General features: G+C 43.6%; 2 protein-coding genes across 3 annotated transcripts in view; one reads left to right on the forward strand and one right to left on the reverse strand.

Annotated features, from left to right (window-relative positions):
- HTR3B (5-hydroxytryptamine receptor 3B) overlaps positions 1–11309 on the reverse strand; it is a 41559-nt gene extending 30250 nt beyond the window's left edge. For both annotated transcript variants that reach the window (XM_081844427.1, XM_081844423.1), the window contains exon 1: positions 11100–11309. The gene's annotated coding sequence lies outside the window, so the exon portion shown is untranslated. The remainder of the gene's footprint in view (positions 1–11099) is intronic.
- Positions 10301–21916, forward strand: part of USP28 (ubiquitin specific peptidase 28) — a 33228-nt gene continuing 21612 nt past the window's right edge. Inside the window, exons 1-8 of the mRNA XM_081844373.1 lie at positions 10301–10412; positions 15479–15556; positions 16233–16365; positions 17086–17203; positions 17767–17929; positions 19717–19803; positions 20287–20424; positions 21468–21541. Of these exons, the coding sequence (XP_081700499.1) occupies positions 10350–10412; positions 15479–15556; positions 16233–16365; positions 17086–17203; positions 17767–17929; positions 19717–19803; positions 20287–20424; positions 21468–21541 (854 nt within the window). The 5' untranslated portion in view covers positions 10301–10349. The remainder of the gene's footprint in view (positions 10413–15478; positions 15557–16232; positions 16366–17085; positions 17204–17766; positions 17930–19716; positions 19804–20286; positions 20425–21467; positions 21542–21916) is intronic.

A 21916-nucleotide genomic window follows, 5' to 3' on the forward strand; every position in this document is an offset into this window, starting at 1 on the left:
ATTTGGAACTAGCTTGGTATCATTTACACTCAATGGCATTTCAGACTCTCCCATTGCTACCTGGAGATACCAGGAAATGAACCTGGGACCTTTTGCACTCAAGGCACTTTCTCTGCTCTTGAGCTATGGTCTTCCATCCCTCATCAATATCCTAGAGGTTGAGGCTGCCAAGAGAGGAGTTGGGTGCATGGGGTGATCCATTCCCTTCTAGGATCTTCTGTGTGCCTTCTCCCTCTCTCTCCCAATGCTGCACCCTTCATGCTGCTCAGTAGGAAAGCAACAATCTAGCCCTGGCCCCTCCGGAATGGCCATCTGAATTATCGAGATGGTGAAAGGTTTATTATGCAAACATAATAAACGTAATAAGGGACGTGTTTATTATGCAAACAGCAACTGAGTTATGTGTCCTTTAAGACTACTAAATAGTTTTTAATTACTGCTATATCAGTAAATCCCATAAATATGCAAATGCAATTAGTTCACAAAATAGGCCCTAAATATCTTTATTCCTCTCCAACAAAGTTCTTTGAAGTTAATCGCCAGCTCCCTTTGTTCACTCCTTTGGCAGCAGAGCTGAAAATGATGGGAATTATGACAGATGTACACATTTTTGGAAGGGGAGAAGTGTATTTTCCCACCCCCACTTCATCCAAATGCCACATCTGGACAGGCAGAGATGGGATATGGAGGAGGGGAAGAAGAGATGGATGAGGAAACACCCCCTCCCAGAGAACAACTTCATCATTTGGCTCACAGCAAAGTGTTTTGTGCTGTGCACAACAGACATATCACAACAAGTGGGTCTTGCAACAAGATGCAAATGCACATAGTGTTCCCTTTCTGGATTCCAAACAGTTTAATCTCCTCTTCCCCCGGTTTTTTGTTCTCCCCCACCCCCCAAAAAGAGAGAGAAGCCTGTTAGCATCCCATGCCCTCCAAGCATGCTCTGCTCACATTGACCCATTTTAAGCACACAGATGGTTGCACCCCCCGCTAAAGTTTTTGCTGTACCTTTGGAAACCTTGAAATTCTCCTAAGTCTCCTGATAGCTCCTGTGTGTGTGTGTGTGTGTGTGTGTGTGTGTGCCCATTTGGCTACATAAGGAGCAACACTCAAAGACTTGGGATCATTTCTTCTTCTTTGGTGATCATAGCCAAGTAAGATTGTCTTCCATAAACATGGTCTTAACAGTGAGTTAAGTAAGTGACTGTGGAGGCCAATTCTGGATCCCCACGTCCTTCCATGGTGGGGACATTGGTTTCCAGGTGGGAGTTGATCACGGTGAGGGTTTGCCAAGCGTGCCTTCCTCTTAACACATTTCTCCCTTTTGTCCTGAGTTCAAGCATCTTCAAAGCCCATGACACCTTTGGTAAAGGCTGTTCTCTAATTGGAGTGCTCTCAGGCCAGCGATTCCTAGTTATTTGTGTTTATACTACTTTTTTTTTCTAGATTTGCCTTGAGAGAATCTTTAAACCTCTTTTGTTGACAACCAGCATTACGCTTTCCAATTTTAAGTTCGGAATGCAGTAGTTGCTTTGGAAGATGATAATCAGTCATTCAAACAACATGACCAGTCCAACAAAGTTGATGTTGAAGGATCATTGCTTCAGCACTGGTGATCTTTGCTTCTTCCAGTACACTGGCGTTAGTTCGCCTGTCTTCCCAAGTGATGTGTAAAAATTTTCGGAGACACCATTGATGGAGTTTATAAGTGGTCCATGTTTCACAAGCTTACAGTAACATTGGTAGTATAATAGCTTTGTAAACAAGCATTTTGGTTTCCCTGCAAATGTCCCAGTCCTCAAACACTCTGCACTTCAGTCGGGAGAAAGCTACACAAGAGGTATCTACAGCAAAATGTCACCAAACAGAATGCATCGACTTCTGTTCAGCATGCCAGTGGTTCCATCCCATTCCACCACCACAGTTTTCCATCCTCTTCCCCCAAACAAGTCAGCATTCTGTGCCCACTGAGCATGCTCAGACCTCATTTGGCTGTTTTGGGTGGGTGTGTTTGTGCACCAGTGTTCACTCCTGGCTACATTAAAATCTCAGGTTTCTCAATTGATTTCTACAGGCAGCATTCACTTGTGTTCCTGGGAATGTTCAAAAATAGCTTCTCAGGCAGACTGAACCAAATTGCCTAACCAGAAAAGGAGAGAATTCTCTCTGACTTTTTAATATCTGTGTGTATCTCTTCCTCCTTTTTCCCAAGATAGTCGACCCTCTCTTTTTTTGCTCCCCCCACCTCAGTCACCATTGCACGGGCACTAAGTAAACACATTTCTCATTAGGGGTTTTCTTTGGGGCGGGGTGTAACTTCTTAGAGGTTTCCCCCCTGAAACTTTGTTGTAATGGTGCATATAACACTGGTCCTGAAAGACTTACATTGGCTCCCAGTATGTTTCTGAGCACAATTCAAAGTGTTGGTACTGACCTTTAAAGCCCTAAACGGCCTCGGCCCAGTATACCTGAAGGAGCGTCTCCACCCCCATTGTTCAGCCCAGACGCTGAGGTCCAGCTCCGAGGGCCTTCTGGCGGTTCCCTCGCTGTGAGAAGTGAAGTTACAGGGAACCAGGCAGAGGGCCTTCTCGGTAGTGGCGCCCGCCCTGTGGAACGCCCTCCCATCAGATGTCAAGGAAATAAACAACTATCTGACTTTTAGAAGATATCTGAAGGCAGCCCTGGTTGGGGAAGTTTTTAGTGTTTGATGGTGTTTTTAATATTCTGTTGGAAGCCACCCAGAGTGGCTGGGGAAACCCAGCCGAATGGGCTGGGTATAAATAAGATATTATAATTATTATTATTATTAAAGGTAAAGGTAAAGGTACCCCTGCCCGTACGGGCCAGTCATGACTGACTCTGGGGTCGCGCGCTCATCTCACTTAAGAGGCCGGGGGCCAGCGCTGTCCGAAGACACTTCCGGGTCACGTGGCCAGCGTGACGAAGCTGCTCTGGCAAGCCTGCACCAGCGCAGCACACGGAAACGGCGTTTACCTTCCCGCTAGAAAGTGGTCCCTATTTATCCACTTGCACTTAAGGGTGCTTTCGAACTGCTAGGTGGGCAGGAGCTGGGACCAAACGACAGGAGCTCACCCCGCCGCAGGGATTCGAACCGCCGACCATACGATCGGCAAGTCCTAGGCGCTGAGGTTTTACCCACAGCGCCACCCGTGTCCCATTTATTATTATTATTATTATTATTATTATTATTATTATTATTATTATTATTATTTAAAGCTTGAGGTCCTCCTGTGTATGCTGGTGCCTTCTGCTTGTGGCATGGGTAGCATCTGTGGCAGGTGCTGGGTGGGGAATATCAGTAGCCCCCTATTTGTTCCTTCTGAGTCCCCTGGCTATACCTTTCTTTCAGAGAACAAAGCTATGAGTCATGCAGCTCCAAAAAGCGCCTGCTGCTCTCATGTGGGATGGAGGAGGAGGACAGTGTACTCCTGGCTAGTATTGAAATAAGATCCAGCTGTCAACCCTGTTGGATTCTGTAAGTGGGCCACAGGTTCCATCTCGACTTTTGTTGCAGTCAACCAAATGCCTTGGCCAGTTCTAATTAGAAGGAGCTTGTTTGCCAATTTAAACAGCAACCCTATGCCAAGCATAATTATGCTGGAGTAAGTCCCTTTGAAAGGGCCGCGGGTGGTGTTGTGGGTTAAACCACAGAGCCTAGGACTTGTTGATCAGAAGGTCAGCAGTTCAAATTCCCGCAACGGGTGAGCTCCCGTTGCTCGGTCCCTGCTCCTGCCAACCTAGCAGTTCGAAAGCACTTCAAAGTGCAAGTAGATAAATAGGTACCGCTCTGTCGGGAAGGTAAACGGCGTTTCCATGCGCTCCTCTGGTTTGCCAGAAGCGGCTTAATCATGCTGGCCACATGACCCGGAAGTTGTACGCCGGCTCCCTCGGCCAATAAAGTGAGATGAGCGCCGCAACCCCAGAGTCGGTCACGACTGGACCTTTACCTTTTAAGTCCCTTTGAACAGTACAGTGGGACTTAAATCTGCAAAGATGTCCATAGGATTGTGCTATTAATTAGGTAAAATGGTCCTAGGGAGAGGTGTTCCCATGTATCCTCCTGCAGAATTAAATCAGCCTCTCCTAGCATGGGACCTTCCATATGTTATGAACATCAGCTCTCAAAAGTCCCACCCAGCATGGTCCTGCTCCAATCCATCCTAGCATGCTATAGCTCTATGGGCTGGTGCTGACATGGGTTGCAGTAGAAACAATATGAAGGGCACCAGGCTGGGGAAAGCTGACTTCAATTCAAATCTTTATTATGGTCATAGACCAGCATAAAAGGGTTCGATACAGTTATTTAAAAACTGAAAAGCGTTTTGGAATGCTAAAGGTATTAAAACAGAAGGTGAATATAAAAGTCTATAAGAATTTAAAAGAAGCTAAAAGAATATGAGCATTGTGGTGGGTGTGGAAGGGCATAAAAGGTTGATACAGTGGTACCTCAGGTTACAGATGCTTCAGGTTACAGACTCTGCTAACCCGGAAGTAGTACCTCGGGTTAAGAAGTAGTACCTTCAGAATGAGAACAGAAATAGCGCGGTGGCAGCGCGGCAGCAGCAGGAGGCCCCATTAGCTAAAGTGATACCTCAGATTAAGAACAGTTTCAGGTTCAGAACAGACCTCCGGAACGAATTAAGTTCTTAACCCGAGGTACCACTGTATATAAAAGACTTTACTAATTTACAGTGCAATCTGATATGTTCATTAAATCTAGTTTGTGGCACAGGTCATCCTCCAACAAATTTTGAGCGCTGCTGTGCAGAATCTAGCAACATTGTATATTGTAGCAGGATTGGTATCTGAGAGCAGCAGGGAGGTATAGGATTGCCCTGTGCGCCCTGGGTACTTATGAAGTAGTGGGGAAATCAGGCTAGTACGAATGTCTCTGTAATACAGGCACTGGAGAAGGACATGCTCTACCGTTAAAGCTTAAAGCTGACTTAGAGAAATGTACTCAGACAGCTCTGAGGCGGCAACACCCTCTAGCTCCATTTATTGATGTGTTGGTCAGTTGGGGTTTTTTAAAAATGTAATTTCTACCACCACCACCACTTTCACCATAAAACAGCCTCAAGGTTACGTATAATAATAAGATACAATAATAAAACCAGCAGATAAAAGCCAGTGGGAGGTCTGGGGCAGTGCTTGGTTTAAAGGGTTGCTTCATCCAAGTTCAGTTTAAAGTTAGCCATCCCTAAGAAGGAAGAAGAGACCTTGCAGTTGTCCACCCGGACAATGAGAAAACTAGGAGGACTCCACTGGAATCTGAAGGGTAAGAGTTGGTGACGGTATCTGGGGAGAGAATTTTATAATGGGGAGATCGCCAATAAGTACCCACCTTACATTAGGAGGCGGTGACAGCTGGAAAAAGCCCTCTGTTGAATGAACCAATGCATGGATAGTGAGACAAGGTTTTAAAGGTCAAATTCAGCACTTTGGAAACAAATTGGGAGCCAGTGCAAAGCTGCCCAGGGGCATATGGAAAGGATAAGTGTGTAGAAAACATTTAGTGGACCTGCTGCATGTTTTAATATTCAAAATATACCCCTGTCCTGTTCAGAATTAATTTGTTCTCCTTAAAGTTTTTGCAAAGCTACTGCTGCCGTGCACATTTTGCATAGTCAGAGTGCCATCTGGGGGCCAAATTGGATTTTTCTGGTGTGTGTGATTTGCTGTCTGATAAATGATGGGATGACAACACAGCATGTCCTGCTTTCATTTTAGGTGCCATTTGTTGTGTGATTTTAATCAGAGAAGTCATTATTTTGTTATTGAATCACTTCACTTGATAGGGGAACCCAGAGTAGGACCCCTGAAGTGGATCTCAAGATTCAGGTCAGTACATGTGGAAGAAGGCCATGTCTTAGTTATCCTGGTTCCAGGCCATCAAGGGTTAAAACCAGCATTTTAAAATTGGGCCACAAAAATGGGTTTGAATTTGTAGGAGACATTTCCCCAAAATGGTGGTTGGCCGTTCTCTTGCAACCCTGATCACACTAACCATGGTGCCTAAAAGCATATTTATTTATTTTTATCAAAGTTTATGTTTTGGGATGTTTCAATAACAGTCAATCTATTATTATAAAATAATATAATTACATCAGGAAGTACAAAAGAGAGTCAGGGCTTGTAGATGGGGTCTCTTCTATCCCTGCCTGGGGATGCCATGGTTTGAACATGAGACCTTCCGCATGCAAAGAGAGCCACTACGTTGTGTAATGGATAGAGTGTCGGACCAGGATTCAAATCCCCACTCAGCCATGAGGTTCACTGAGTAAACCTGAGGCCAGCCAATGCTTCTTAGTCTAGCCTACCTCACAGGACTGTTGTGAAGATTAAATGAGGAGGGGGAAACCTCATTCACCACCTTGAGCTCTTTGGAGAGAAAAATGAGATGTAAAAGCAATAAATATTTTTTTAAAGAATGTGTGAGCAATGGCCTGTTCCTGGCAAGATAAGCAGAAACACACCTGAGACCTGGTCAAGTGCTGTAGCAGAGCTGCGGGAGACAGGGACGAAGCACTACTATTTAATTCACAGAAGGGATGATAATGTCATCTCCTGGGGTGCTCATTTGCCAGTCCTCCACATGCCAAATAGATAAGCTTTTAACAGAGAGAAACACACCAAATAAGCTAAGCAGAGGGAGAGAGATAGATTACAATACAGTACATAGCTCTGGGTTAAACTGACATTTATATTTTGGAAATTTCCAAAGCCTCTTTATTACAACCAACAAAATGGTTCCAAAATAGTGATAAAGCACTTGAGTCCACTAGAATGCTTCACCATGTTAAGCAAGGGGCAGGGGGAGGATGGATCAACACCATATTATTAATTATTATTTCTTGAATTCATATATTGCACTATACCTAGAAGTCTCAGGGTGGTTCACATAACAAAAACAAAATATAAAACCACAAAATATATAATCAAAATAAAAACAACAGCCCAATAACGCCCCCCAAACCCTACATTTTAAAAGGGCATAGGATGTCATACTACCCCCCACAAAAAGATCTTGGGAACTGTAGTTTGTTGAGGGTGCTGGGAATTGTAGCTCTAGGAGAGGAAAATACAGTTCCTGTGAAGTCGTGTGCTATAAACGGGTGCTGAATGTGCTTTAAATGTTAAGTGTTATTATCTGTCCAAAGCCGCTGGGTACTGAAGCCATAAATATTCCCTGGATCCTTTCCCCACTAATCCATCAATATTTCCCCAGATCCCCCCCACCCCTACTCCTTCGCAACTCTCCAGATCCTTGATCCAGTTTTCCCACATAGGGCTATCTCGAAATGATGCTGGACTCCAACTCCCATTAGCCCCAGCCAGTGTAACCACTGATAGGGCATGATGGGAATTGGAGTCCAGCCACATCTCAATAGGTAGTTGTAGGCTGGCCACATTTGTCCCTCTTTCCAAAATGAGAGGGTGTTTTAAAACAGCAATAAGCACAACCCCTGTTGTTTCAAACTGCCCACTGCCCTGAAGGGTCTTGTATTGAACGCAGATATAGAGATGATAGATAGATAGATAGATAGATAGATAGATAGATAGATAGATAGATAGATAGATAGATGATTGATAGATAGATGATAGATGATAGATAGATAGATAGATAGATAGATAGATAGATAGATAGATAGATATGATAGAGACACACACAGAGAGTCATACCTTGGGTTACAGATGCTTCAGGTTGCATGTTTTTGGGTTATGGAGGCGCCGAAACCCAGAAGTACCGGAACGGGTTACTTCTGGGTTTCGGCGCTCGTGCATGCGCAGAAGTACTAAATCACGCTTTGCACATAAACGCCAAATTGCAACCCACGCATGCGCAGATGCAGCGCTGCGGGTTGCGGACGCTGCAGGTTGCGGACGCTGTGGGCTGCGAACGTGCCTCCCGCACGGATCACGTTCGCAACCCGAGCATCCACTGTATCTCCATTATTATTTTTGAATACAATTTTTAATAAAATTTTCTGCTTGACAATTTAGAATACTCATTTTTACATCCTTAAGATATCAAGGACATCCCTTCTTCTCTTTCCATTGTTTATTTACATATCATAAATCCCTGCATATTTTACAAAAACTATACCATTCAGTATTCCATTGTTGCAGACATCAAAACTTATTTACGCTGTTGAATTTATCTTAATCCCGCCAGCGTTTTCAGGTGTACACAATTTTTCTCCATATATTCAATAAACGTTTACCAATCTTTTCTAAACGCATATTCTTCTTGTTCTCTTATTCTAAGTCTGCAAGTTGTGCATATTCTGTCAACTTAAGTTGCCATTCTTCTTTGGTTGGGAGGGACCTCGCCCATTTTCCATTTTGGGACTAACAAAACACAGGCCCCAGTAGTGGCATACATAAATAACCTTTTCTGCCACCTGGGGATTTCAGTCCGAATTATCCCCAACAGAAAGGACTGTATGTATCTGACATTAGTCATTACTCTGAGGAAGGTTACTGAGAGCAATGGACATGATTTAACTTAGGCCCATTCATTTTGATGTGTTTGCTCCAAGTAGCACTTTGTTGGGATTCAATTCTGCTTTGGGGCGAATAAAAAAGAGTTGTTGGGTGTGAGGCGACTGGAAGGCGTCCATATGGCATTTGAAAAAAAACGGCAACAGAAACCAGGATGGATAGAAATATTTTTTAAAAAAACAAAACAGATTTTTTAAAATTTAAATCAGATTTTTAAAATAAAATGCTGGGGGGGGGGAGGAATCTATCTAAAAATAGTTTTCTATTTAAGTTACATTATAGTCCAAAGGCTATTCACCAGGAAATAAGGATTTATTTTAAGTTTTTCATGTGTGCTAAAACTGTCTGGTTGTTGTTGTTTTTTGTCGTTTAACCACATCAGTTAACAAACATGGATACATATGCTATGTTATTGTTTTAGTTAAATAAATTGTTTGAATTGTTATTGAGGAAATGATTACTTTTCTCCTTCCGATAAAGTACAGCAGAAAAGTTGTCCAGTTACAAACAATAATTTCATAATTATCTGTCTATGTATTTCTAATAGTACAGTCATACCTCGGGTTAAAGTTGCTTCAGGTTGAACGCTCCGCGGCAACCCCGGAAATAATGGAACGCATTACTTCTGGGTTTCGCCACTCGCGCATGCACAGATGCTCAAAATGACATCACGCGCATGGGCGGCAAATCGAGACCCAAGTGAACAGAGCTCCGGAACGGATCCTGTTCGCATCCAGAGGTACCACTGTATAACCCAATCAGTAGTTTTTGATATACTGTAACTGTAAAAACTACTCTGAAAATTTATTATTCCAAATATGAAACCTTCATCTGGTTGTAGATATTAAGATTATACCAGCAAGAATGAGTCTTTCTGTGAAAAAATGATTGAAATCAAGTCTCACTGACTAAAGATTTAAATCAAGCCTTACTGACTAGTGATTTAAATCGTAATTTAAATCGATTTGATTCAAATCAAATCCACCCTGACAGAAACCCATTCTGATGTTCCAGTTACAGATAGGTAGCCGTGTTGGTCTGCCATGGTCAAAACAAAATAAAAAAATTTTTCTTTCCAGTAGCACCTTAAAGACCAACTGAGTTAGTTCTAGGTATGAGCTTTCGTGTGCATGCACACTTCTTCAGATACGTATCTGAAGATACGTATTCTTCAGATACGTATTCTTCAGATACGTATCACTTCACGTATCTGAAGAAGTGTGCATGCACACGAAAGCTCATACCTAGAATTAACTCAGTTGGTCTTTAAGGTGCTACTGGAAAGAAAAAAATTTTATTTTGTTTTGACCATTCTGATGTGCATAAGTATTTATTGAACGCAGCGCATTAGAAGAACTGAAGTAAATATACTGTTTCTGAGGGCGAGATTTAAAACTTTCGCCTCACGTTTAGCGGGGAGGGGGGGAGGATGCGGACTATTACCGGCCGCCTCCTCGAGCGAAGGCGACTGGTCGTCGGGAGCGAAGCGGCCGCGAGGCGGAGCGACCCGCGCGGCATTCGGCTCCCGCTCAGGCAAAACGAACGGGAAGAGGCGCTGGGGGGGGGGGGGGAGCTCTCTCGTGGGCATGCGCACCACGCTTCGAGAGGGGGCGCGGCCGGAGGAGGCTCGAGCCCGGCGCGCCCCCTCGCCCGCCCGCGCGCTCCTCTTTTCGGAAATATTTGTTTGGCGTTCGGGTGAGGGGCGGTGTGCCGCGCGCTGATAGGTCGGCGGCGTGGGCGGGGCTTGGCGTGGGCGGCGGTTGCGGGGAGCGGGGAGAGCTCGGGCCGCTTCTGTGGTGGCTGAGGAGGCGGCGGGCGCGATGACGGCCGAGCTGCAGCAGGCCCAGGAGGGGGGCGCGGCTGCCGTCGAGAGCCAAGGACCGGTGAGGGATTGGGGGCCTGTCCGGGGTGGTTCGTGAGAGAGAGAGAGAGAGAGAGAGAGAGAGTCCGAGCTGGGTCGCCTAGTTTGGTCTGCCACCCGCGACGGTATACTGAGGAGAGGGAAGAAACCCGCGCCTCCTTCCCTTTTCACTTCTCTGCCTTCTCCCTTCTATCATCCCCCCCTACAAAAAAAAACCCCAAACCCTACTCTGGGTCTCAGTCTGTATACAATCAGATATAGCCGTTAATATTAGCAATATTCATTAGTATTGCGATTATTATTTATTGCTGTTATATTCATCGCTGGTCACCTATCTATATAACCTTTTCCTGTAAACACCAAAAAGTCTGCTGGTTCAATATTGCGTGTAGATTTGTGCTTTGAGCACTCTATACTTGATGGATGAAGCTGTAAGTGGCAGAAGAAGAGGAGGGCCTTCATGGGTTTACAGGACTTTTTTTCTTTGTGCGTCTTCTGTTTCCCTAAACGGAAAACTCTGAATGTGGGGTCGTATCATTAGCAGGCAAACAAAGAGGAAGGAAGAAATTTCAGCTGCTACGAATCAGTTTATTGCGAGATGAGGCGGGTTTTTTGCCTCCCTTGCAAACACTTTTTCAAAGTGCTACTTTTCTAGAAAAAGAGATGCCATAACTCACCCTGGTTCTCTTATAATGGCAGTGGCAGCCACCTGAGAGGTGCTTGAACTGAGTTCTGGTGCTTTCCAGTGGGGAGGGAAAAAAAGCCCTGCTCTTCTCTAAACTACTTAAAGTATCTTAATACTTGCTTGCTGTTTTTCCTTTCACACACCTCAGAGATGTATGTCTTCATGGTGTATGTTAGTTTTGTACACAGTTTTCTTTTGCCAGCTGGGTTTTGCGTTTCTCATGCACCTTTGACATTTATACACTGTGGGAGGGGGATAATTAAAATTTATGGCTGCTTTAAATGGATTCTAGATGTGTGATTTTAAGGTGGTGGTCTTACATTGCTCTAGATCTCTTTGAGGACCTTGGGCCCAATGAAAGTAGTACTGTAAAGACTTTGCTTTTTATAGGAAAGTTCAGCTGGGCAAGCGGCAAGCAGTAGGCATGAGCTCCCTCTGATATGTAGGAATATTGCAGATCTTTGATTCTGCCTTGTGGATTTCAGTGGCAAAAATTCTGCTAAGCAAGATGCACTTTGCACACTGAAATGTGCTGCTGCTGGTGATGCTGTTTGAAAAAGGTAGCTGTGACTTTATCTGTACATAGGTTGCAAACCCTGTGGTTGGATTGCTGCTTGTGGTGGTGATGCCCAGGTAATACAACCATCCCTTAAATTTGTGGAGCATATGACGTTTTTTGCTCCTGTTAAGACTGTCTTTGTTTCATTTATGTCAAGATAAGTTGTCAATACACTTAGTGGGAAAAGTGGCTACTAGGCTGCTAAGTGGGGCAGCCCAATTGGACTATGGGGTCACCGGTCCTGAATGTGCTACAATGGTTGACAATGACCTACCAGGCCAAATTCAAAGTATTAGTCCTTGCCTATGAAGTCTATCCACCATGTCTGACCCTACAATTGGCAGGTGAGACCTTATTGGTGGTGGTGCCACTCAGGGCTGCCTGGTTGTTGACCTTTGATAGGGTCTTTTCAGTGTCAGTTCACCATTTTTGGAATGTCATCCCTAATGAGGCACTTCTCTATCTCTTATCATTGACTTTCAGGAGAATTTTTAAAACATTCCTGTTTATTCGGGAATGAATATTTATTCAGATGACTGAAATACACTGCTTTTGGCCATGCCAAGATCGTTGGAAGGAACTGTTTTTAGATTGCTTTTTAATGTTTTATCATTGTTATTTCTGGTGTCATGGTCTGCTTCAGGAGACGGGCATGATATAAATCAAATGAACAAAATAAATAGTTAGATAAAACATACAGGTGATGAGCAGGATTTGTTTTTGGCTTGGCAACCCATTTTGTGGTAGCAAATGAAGCTTGTGAATCTGATAACTATAAATATTTTTTATTTATTTGAACTTAAGATGTTTCCTAGTCACCTCAATGGATCTAAGTTGAAAGAAAGAAAGAAAGAAAGAAAATTGCTATAGATTTTAAAAAGATTAATTAAGCCATATTTGGGTCTGGCCTTCACTCTTCTAAACAGAAGTACTTTACATAGTTTTCACTAATAGCAACTACCAATGTGGTTTGACCAAACAGTGGTAGGTCAACTTATCACCGAACTTAAAATAAAACTTACTAAACCTCTGGGTAATGAAATTCCTTTCACAGTTGCTTGTTACAGTGAATATTAATCATAATCTAATACTAATTTTAATTATCTGTCATGATGATGTCAAATTATTTTCTGAGGAGCAGACAGCTTTTTGGCAGGCTTGTATCATCTTCACAGAATGATGGTGTTCCCAATATTACAAAAATGACTTGCTGTGTGCCATTCAATGTTGACCAGTTGTGTGTGACGCTCAGTGAATTATATTCCTGTGATTAGTATTTTATTGAGCTAGATGCTTATTTAGTGCTGATTTTAGTGTTCTGTTCTGATATTTTTTGGAAATTGTCTTGGTGAGGATTTCGGCCCTTAAGGACATCTTATTAATATTTCAATTTGTTTTTAAAAAAGAAACCAGTTCCTGACAAATAATTTAACAGGGTGCCTTAGGGACATAAACTGATCTAAATAGGTTGGAACTTGAATGATGTCTTTGCATCTGCAGTATACCCTTTTTGGGGGAGAGGGGTTGGGTGAACATAGTGAGAGTGGGATAATTATGTATAATGTAATGATTCCTAAAATGTATTTTATTTTCCTTCTGGGACTCTGGATGCGAGATTCATAATTGCCAGTATCTGAGTAAGGGGGTTCCTTACCAGTCAGTTTGTCTTTACCTGTTTTCCTTGCTGTTTAAAAATGTTACTTGAATATCCACCCTTTCTGAATGCTAGCCAAACTTTTCTGAAAATCAGCTATTTGATCTCCGGTATTTGGGCCCAGCTTGGTTTGTTAATAGGTGAATTTGCATGCCTTTTTTATATTTTGATAAAAAGGACCAGATTACTTTTTAGACCTTGGGAATTAATGAGACCTGGTTCCTGACTTTTCCCCCCTCCTCATTACCTGAATGGAAATTTATCAGTGTGGAATATTATACAGTCACACCTTGGGTTAAATGTGCTTCAGGTTGAGCGTTTTCAAGTTACGCTCCGCGGCGACCCAGAAGTAACGGAGCGCGTTACTTCTGGGTTTCGCCACTCGTGCATGCACAGATGCTCAAAATGACGTCATACATGGAAGCGGCGAAACGCGACCTGCGCAGATGCGTCTTACGTTCTACTCAGGATGTGAATGGGGCTCTGGAATGGATCCCGTTCGCATCCAAGGGTACCAATGTATTTTGGGTAAAATTTGGAGTAATTTGACCCTAGATGCTGCTGTGCAACTACTCCTTAATATGCTTGCCTACTTCATAGAACCTCTAGAGTGAAGAAAAGCTGTGTTGTTGTTGTTGTTGTTGTTGTTGTTGTTGTTGTTGTTGTTTAGTCGTGTCCGACTCTTCATGACCCCATGGACCAGACCACGCCAGGCACTTCTGCCTTCCACTGCCTCCCACAGTTTTGTCAAACGCATGTTAGTAGCTTCGAGAACACTGTCCAACCATCTCGTCCTCTGTTGTCCCCTTCTCCTTGTGCCCTCCATCTTCCCAACATCAGGGTCTTTTCCAGGGAGTCTTCTCTTCTCATGAGGTGGCCAAAGTATTGGAGCCACAGCTTCAGGATCTGTCCTTCCAGTGAGCACTCAGGGCTGATTTCCTTCAGAATGGCTACGTTTGATCTTCTTGCAGTCCATTGGACTCTCAAGAGTCTCCTCCAGCACCATAATTCAAAAGCATCATTTCTTTGGCGATCAGCCTTCTTTATGGTCCAACTCTCACTTCCATACATCACTACTGGGAAAACCATAGCTTTAACTATACGGACCTTAGTCGGCAAGGTTATGTCTCTGTTTTTTTAAGAGAGAAAAGCTAGATCATGCTAACTCCACCAGCTAACTGGTTAGAGGGCAGTTTGGAGAGGGTCTAGCGTGCTGTATATCTTTGGCACCTTGTTGTAAGTGAGAAATGACAAACCTAAATGGCATGTGCAGCCAGCTTAAAATAGCTCCTCATCAAACCCCTGCAAATTCCTGGACTGCTTACGTCTGATAGCATATGCTGCTGCTTTTTGGTAGAATAAATATGTAGACTGCTGGTCCCTCGCCCTGGTAAAGGGATATTTGAACTGGTATTGCTTAGGCCTGGCTATAATTCCTCCTTTGAAGGGCACATGCTCCTTTCTAATAAGGAGCTAGCTTTCACTGAGGCATAAAATGGAATACCTACGGGTATTTGGAGAATATGTAAGCTTTTGAGTTGGACAGAATGCTTAATGGTATGTCTAGGTGATCAAATGTCTGCATCTAGAAAGGTCCAGAAAGGTACATTGACCTGTGGAGGCAACCATTGAACTTTCCCTTTTTGTGTTTCACACATAGAGCCATTGGTCTGCCCTGCTTCCTTATATGCAGAAGAAACAAACCACACTTTCTGGCTTAGCTGCATGTCCAGCCTAGGGCTTGATGTGTTTTTCTCAAACTGCAGTTGATAAGCCAAGATCAAACCCTGGCTACAGTTCATGGTTTAGGAACAAAAAAAACACCCAAAAATAAATAAATACCATGGTCACTGGTTTTGGATGTAAATCTTGATTTAGGGATTGTAATTTTTTTCTTCACAGTTCAAGCTTAGGCGTATGCATGATTATTGAATCATTAGGTCTAGCTCATGTGTGAACTGTGCTGATGTTTCAACTTTCCCCAGCCTGGTACCCACCCTCCAGATGTTGCTGGACTCCATCTTCCATCAGCCCAGCCTGTGTGGCCATGGTGAAGGCTGATGGGAGCTGTAGTCCAGCAACATCCGGAGGGCACTGGATTGGAGAAGGCTGGTTGATAGTGCCTCACTGTAAGTATCCTATTGTTATTCCCTTATTGACACGTACTTTCTTTGTCCCATGTGACTGTAGAATGGCAATGTGCTCATCAACCAGCTCAGAGAGATCACAGGCATTCAGGATCCTTTGTTCCTCCACACAGCCCTGAAGGTAAGTATTCTTCTGCCACTGGTTGTTGCACTATGAATGTCAGACCTGCTCACCAAGCACCTTTCCTCTGCCTCCTCCTTCACTGTTGGGTCCTAATCACCCTCCCCTTAATCTCTGCTGCCTGTGTTCTAGCTGTGCTCTTGGCACTCTTTGTGTTGACCCCGTAGAGCCAGCAGAGGCAGCCATGTTTCCCCAAAGGGATTGCTTCAAGCCAGGAAAAACAACAGTATAAAGACAGCTGTCCATGCTGCCCCTCCTGACCTTTAAAAGCGCCATCTTAAACATGTCACATTTGCTTCAAGTTAGAATAAGAAGGATGTGCAGAGAGAGCTTTTTAGTGGGCATTATCTTTCACTTGTATTGCACTTCCAGAGAGGATCACCATCATTTACTGAGCCTCTCCTAGCTCAGGATATAATAGGACCCTTTTAGGAGCATGTATGAAAATGTGCTTCCTGTTTGAAATGCTCTTTTCATTTTTATTGCCCTTCTTTAAAGCTGGACCCCACATCTCTTTAGAATAGTGTATAGACAGAGCAGGATGGGAATTGTACTGTACTTTAAATCTTATTTTTTTCTAGTGAGTGTCCTGCATAAGCAATTGTTGACCTGAATTACTTCATCCTGTACATATTTTCTTCCCGTGTTGCACAAATGCTTTGTTTTTTGTCCTTAGGCTGCTGATGGAAACTTGATTCAAGCCGTTAGTTTCCTCACAGAACACCACGCTAAAGAGTCAGGGCAAGAAGCTGTTGCTGCAGAACCATCTGACAGTGAAGGAAGTGCAGTCGGCAAAAATCAGGCAACCAGTAGGTGACTTCTTGCCTTTACCTGAAATATTCTTGCCACAGTTGGATGCATTTTTTGGGAATGCTATATATAAGTTGTGAAAACTTGAGCCATAGGCTCAGTCCCATTTATAAAGAGACACTTTGCTGGGGCTAATGAAAGACAAGTATGGACCCATTAACAGTTGGATTAGATGAAGAGGCTTGATCATTCCAATTTCATTGTTATGATGATGGGATGAAGGGGCAATAGATTGAAACGGAAACATTGCGATGAGATAGCAATAGGAACAGTGTTTTTGTAATTATATGCTTACATGGATGAGAGCACATTAATTCTGTTAGATGGGAAATGAGTTTACATGTGGCTGGCTGCAAGCCAGGACCTCATCTGGAACTCCAGACACTTCAGTTGCACACAGTCCTCCAGTCAAAATCTGGATTAAACTGCTTTGACCATCTGTGGGATGTGCGTCCTCATCATTGGAGTGAGTTTGAAAACCATTGTCTTAACATGACTGTCCAAGTTTAATTGTCCATAGAAAGCCTCTTGTTTGGGTGGTGTTTGGAGTTTGTCTTTGCCAGTGCTTTTGGAAAGCATCAGTGAAAATGCCTATGCAGTGTTTTGCTTTTAAACTGTTGCCTCCCTGTTTGAAAACCAGTAAAATACTGTGTCTTGGACTGGCTTTGTGAGGGGCACCTTCACTCTACTTAAATAGTGATAGCCACTTTGGTTTCCAGGTCCAGCTGAAGCAACAGAAGATGATGAAGCTAATCTGCAGGAAGCTGTTTCTTCTGGAGCCCTTGATTTTCCAAGTGTTCAAGTTGTAGAGAAAGATCCAGACGCAACAGCGAATGTGTATGCTGTGCTCTGCCTTTTTCTTTTCTTTGTGCATGTTATCAAATTCCTATCCTGCCCTTCTAAGGATCCATGGGCAACAAACAACCAAACAGTAAAACAATACACCAGTCAGCACAGAAAGGGCAGCAGATACCCGTGTCATCGCCATATTTACTCCCTAAGTATCTGTGAAGTGCCTTGGACTATATTTTATTCACACTGTGGAAGAATGGTCTTTATTGGCACTGTTTACCCAGGTTGTGTTCAGGTCAGCAAGATGTTCTCCTCTTGTACATCTCCCACACAGTCTGGTCCTCCGCCTGCCACATTCCATTGTTATCCCAGATAATGTAATCTGATCCCTACAGAATATGATCAAAAGTCAGCCCAAAAAGGTGTGCTCTGCCACAACACCTCTACAGCTGACCACAACAGCCTATGCTGTTAATTGGGGGTGGGTTAAATGTAGCTACTCTTCAGTTTTGCAGTTTCCAATCAGAAGCATGGGAAGTTTTGTGTGAACACAACCTGAATACAATGTAATTTTTGTCACTGACTTGTTGATTTGTGTTCCCTGGCAGAGTTTATGAACCAAGTGTGGCTGAAAGCAACAATCGGTCCAAACGGAAACGGTGTGATGTCTGGGGAGAGACTGCTGCCCAGAGTGAGTGGAGGAGAGCAGGCGACTGGCCAGTAGGGATGAAAAACATTGGAAATACTTGCTGGTTCAGTGCAGTCATACAGGTAAGATGGCGCCTCTAGTTCTTGAGTGTCATCTGCCAGGGCAAAATGGAGAACTTGTGGCCCTCTAGATGCTGCTGGACTCTGAGATTACTTGGGCCATTGGGTACATTTCAAATTGTGATTGAGTGCTGTGGGCACTAGTCACAAACTGACTGCCATGGGGGCATGGTATAACACAACTTGACTGCACTAGGGGGGTATAGTATAGCATAGCACACAATTAGAGTGAGTAGAATCATTATTGCTCTATTCCCCTGCCCCAAGACTACCTCATGTTTCCTATAGGGAGTCAGCTATTTCCTGCTGGTCAAATGGTGGAGTTAAAGGCCCAAGAACCCTTGTACATTTTTTCCCTGATCCATAAAATTGGATGCTGCTTTTATGCTGTTTTATACTATTTATACACTGCTTAGGGTTTTGTTTTTTTAAAAAAGGTGGCTTTGAAGTACTTTTAAATAAACCATCCTTGACCATTGGCCATGCCTGCTGGGGCTGATGGGAGTTCCAACCCTGTGCTAGGGCAATGCTTCTAGGGTATTTGATACTTTGTGTTAATTTAAGGTTGGTTGTGGTCAGACATATTATTCCATTGCATTCAGCATTCTCTTTAATACCTATGTATTTAATACCTATGGTGTGATGTGTGAAAAACAGGTAAGCATTATTATGGCTTCCACTTGCAATTTACCAATTGGTGTTTGAATTCTAGGTGCCACATATATGGCACATCAGGAAAAGCCAGGATTCTGCCAGAGACTTGTCTTATAATGGGGGTGGGATGCAGAGGGTACTGCACACTCATTCTAACAGGGATCCATGGTAGTTGGGCAGTACTTTTTAATACAGGGATGCGGGTGGCGCTGTGGGTAAAACCTCAGTGCCTAGGACTTGCCGATCGTATGGTCGGCGGTTCAAATCCCTGCGGCGGGGTGAGCTCCCGTCGTTCGGTCCCAGCTTCTGCCCACCTAGCAGTTCGAAAGCACTCTTAAGTGCAAGTAGATAAATAGGGACCGCTTTATAGCGGGAAGGTAAACGGTGTTTCCGTGTGCTGCGCTGGTGCCGGTTCGCCAGCTGCAGCTTCGTCACGCTGGCCATGTGACCCGGAAGTGTCTTCGGACGGCGCCAGCTCACGGCCTCTAGAGCGAGATGAGCACACAACCCTAGAGTCGGACACGACTGGCCCGTACGGGCAGGGGTACCTTTACCTTTTACCTTTTACTTTTTAATATAAGAGTTGGTGTGTGAGAGAGAGAGACCCTGACCGCCTTATGGGAGCAAATGGTGTCAAGCTCTCTCCGATGCCTATTTGCCATGGGATCCAGTAATAATAGTAATAATAATAATTAATAATAATAATTTAAGTATTTATTATTTATACCCCGCCCACCTGGCTGGGTTTCCCCAGCCACTTTGGGCAGCTCCCAACAGAATTAAAAGCACAATACAACATCAAACATTAAAAACCTCCCTAAAGAGGGCTGCCTTCAGATATCTTCTAAAAGTCAGTAGGATTGGGAGTGCTTTGTATGTTTCACTGGCTTTAGTGGGAGAGCTGAGCACATGCCAACATCTTTCTGTTACAATGATTAAGGTCTACTTCAGAGCAGCAGTTTGTCTCTGCACAGTGTACATGCTTCTGTGACATCAAAAAATGTGTAGGAAACGCATAGCCTTTGAACTTATCATGAACGCTGGCCTACAAAGAGTGTTGTGTTCTGAACTGAGATCCAATTACAGTCTTGCTTTGATCAGATGAGGCAGTGGTTTAATTTAAGGGTTTTTGTCAGTCTCTCTTCCAGCTGCCAGAATTCCGCCGGTTGGTTCTTAGCTACTCCCTTCCAGAGAGTGTACTGGAAAATTGTCAAAGCCAAAGCGTAAGTGCTGTCTGAACAAGGGCAGGTTGCTCATTTTCTTGTAGTTGTACTGTCTAAAATTAGAATGAACCTGGCTGATTTTGATAAGTTTATGAATCTAAAACATGTACTTGGTTTGAAACTGGCTTCAGACTTCATCAGAGTTTGAGGCTGGTTTGTTTTGCCACAGCTGGTATCATGCTTTCTTCAATATCTAGTTTATTATTTCAGGCAGAGTAAGGGACTGTGTATGAATATTCTTAAACATTTTTGCATTGTAATACATTAGGCTTTCTCTAACTGCTTACTTTCAATGTTTCCAAACCTCTCAGCCTCCTTGAATATTGCCCTGAGTACTAAATGGGCAGCTTCCCAGTACTTGTCCTTTTCTTTGCCATCAGCAATCTTGACCTCTGTGCTGTTTCTGTTGGTAAAATGCTAGCTCCTGTTACAATGGATTGCTCAGGTTGTCATTTCTGCAATTCATTGTGCTTTTTCATTCAGAAAAAGAGGAACATCGCGTTCATGCAGGAACTTCAGTATCTCTTTGCTTTAATGCTGGGAACACCCTGTAAATTTGTAGACCCTTCTGCAGCCCTGGACCGTCTCAGATGTGCGTTCAGTTCACCTGAGGAGCAGCAGGTAATTAGGCTAATTGTGCCACCAACCTTGATTGTGATCTATAAAGTGGGTGTGTGACTTTAAAACATAGCAGAGGCATCTCAACCTCTCTTCCTACATCATAGATGGGATGTTTTCTAGTCCCTGTGCCCCACAATGAAGACATGCTTAAAGTGGCTTGGGGCAGGAGGCTTCCCTTTGTCTTCCCCCTTTCCCAGCTATTACCTTATGAGGATTCTGGGAATCATCTCGGACCTATTTGCTTGTGCTTGAAGAAAGCCTTGTCAAAATTTAGTTGGCCTCTTCTAAAAGATCAGAGTGGTTTGTGTGTAGCTAACTAGTGTGGTGATGATTATGGTGATGAAAATAAAAATTTTATTATTTATAACCCACCCATCTGGCTGGGTTTCCCAGCCACTCTCGGCGGCTCCCAGTGGAATATTAAAAACACGATAAAACATCAAACATTAAAAACTTTCCTAAACAGGGCTGCCTTCAGATGTCTTCTAAAAGTCAGATAGTTGTTTATTTCCTTGACATCTGATGGAAGGGTGGTACACAGGGCGGGCACCACCACCAAGAAGGCCCTCTGCCTGGTTCCCTTAATCTCACTTCTTGCAGTGAGGGAACTGCCAGAAGGCCCTCGGCACTGGACCTCAGTGTCTGGGCTGAACGATGGGGGTGGAGACACTCCTTCAGGTATACTGGGCCAAGGCTGTTTAGGGCTTTAAAGGTCAGCACCAACACTTTGAATTGTGCTCGGAAACCTACTGGGAGCCAATGTAGTTCTTTTAGGACCAGTGTTATATGGTCTTGGTGGTCACTCCCATTCACCAGTCTAGCTGCCGCATTCTGCATTAGTCTGATGGCTCTTCCTGTGCATATGTGCTTTGAAATGCCTCTATTTATGCATGTATTCAGTCAGTCTCTGTGTTACAGCTCACAAGAATAGGAACAGTGGGTTCTGTTGCAAACACAATGCAAAAACAGTAGTTGCTAAAAACAACAGACTAAACTTGCTGGTAATTAGCATTTTGGCATTAAGTGTCTTGTCTTTCTTCTAGCAAGATGTGAGCGAGTTCACCCACAAACTTCTGGATTGGTTGGAGGATGCTTTTCAGCTGGCTGTGAATGTTAAGTGAGTCTGGAGAAACTTTAGTTGAACAATAAGTTTGGTATATGACACATCATTGAATACCCTTTCCTTCTTTCCATGGAGAATAGGGTAGCATTTAACATTGTGAGATTATAGCAATATTTCCTACCATGTGCTGCAGCTTGTTTAGGTGGTGGGGAAGACATCTTGAATTAAGCAAGAAGCTCTAGTTCATATTTCAATACATGATAAACTTTCTAAGCAAATGGGGCATTCCAAATCATGTAAGTTGCCCATATTAATAGCTCCCTGTTCAACTTCCTATGACTCTAGGAACTTGACATAGTTGGCTTTTGTAGCTAAACTGTCTGTTGAAACTTGGGAAGCATCATTTTCATAATAGCTAGAGTCAGTATG

The sequence above is a fragment of the Podarcis erhardii genome (assembly GCF_964252035.2).
Source record: "Podarcis erhardii genome assembly, chromosome: 16".
NCBI lineage: Eukaryota > Metazoa > Chordata > Lepidosauria > Squamata > Lacertidae > Podarcis > Podarcis erhardii.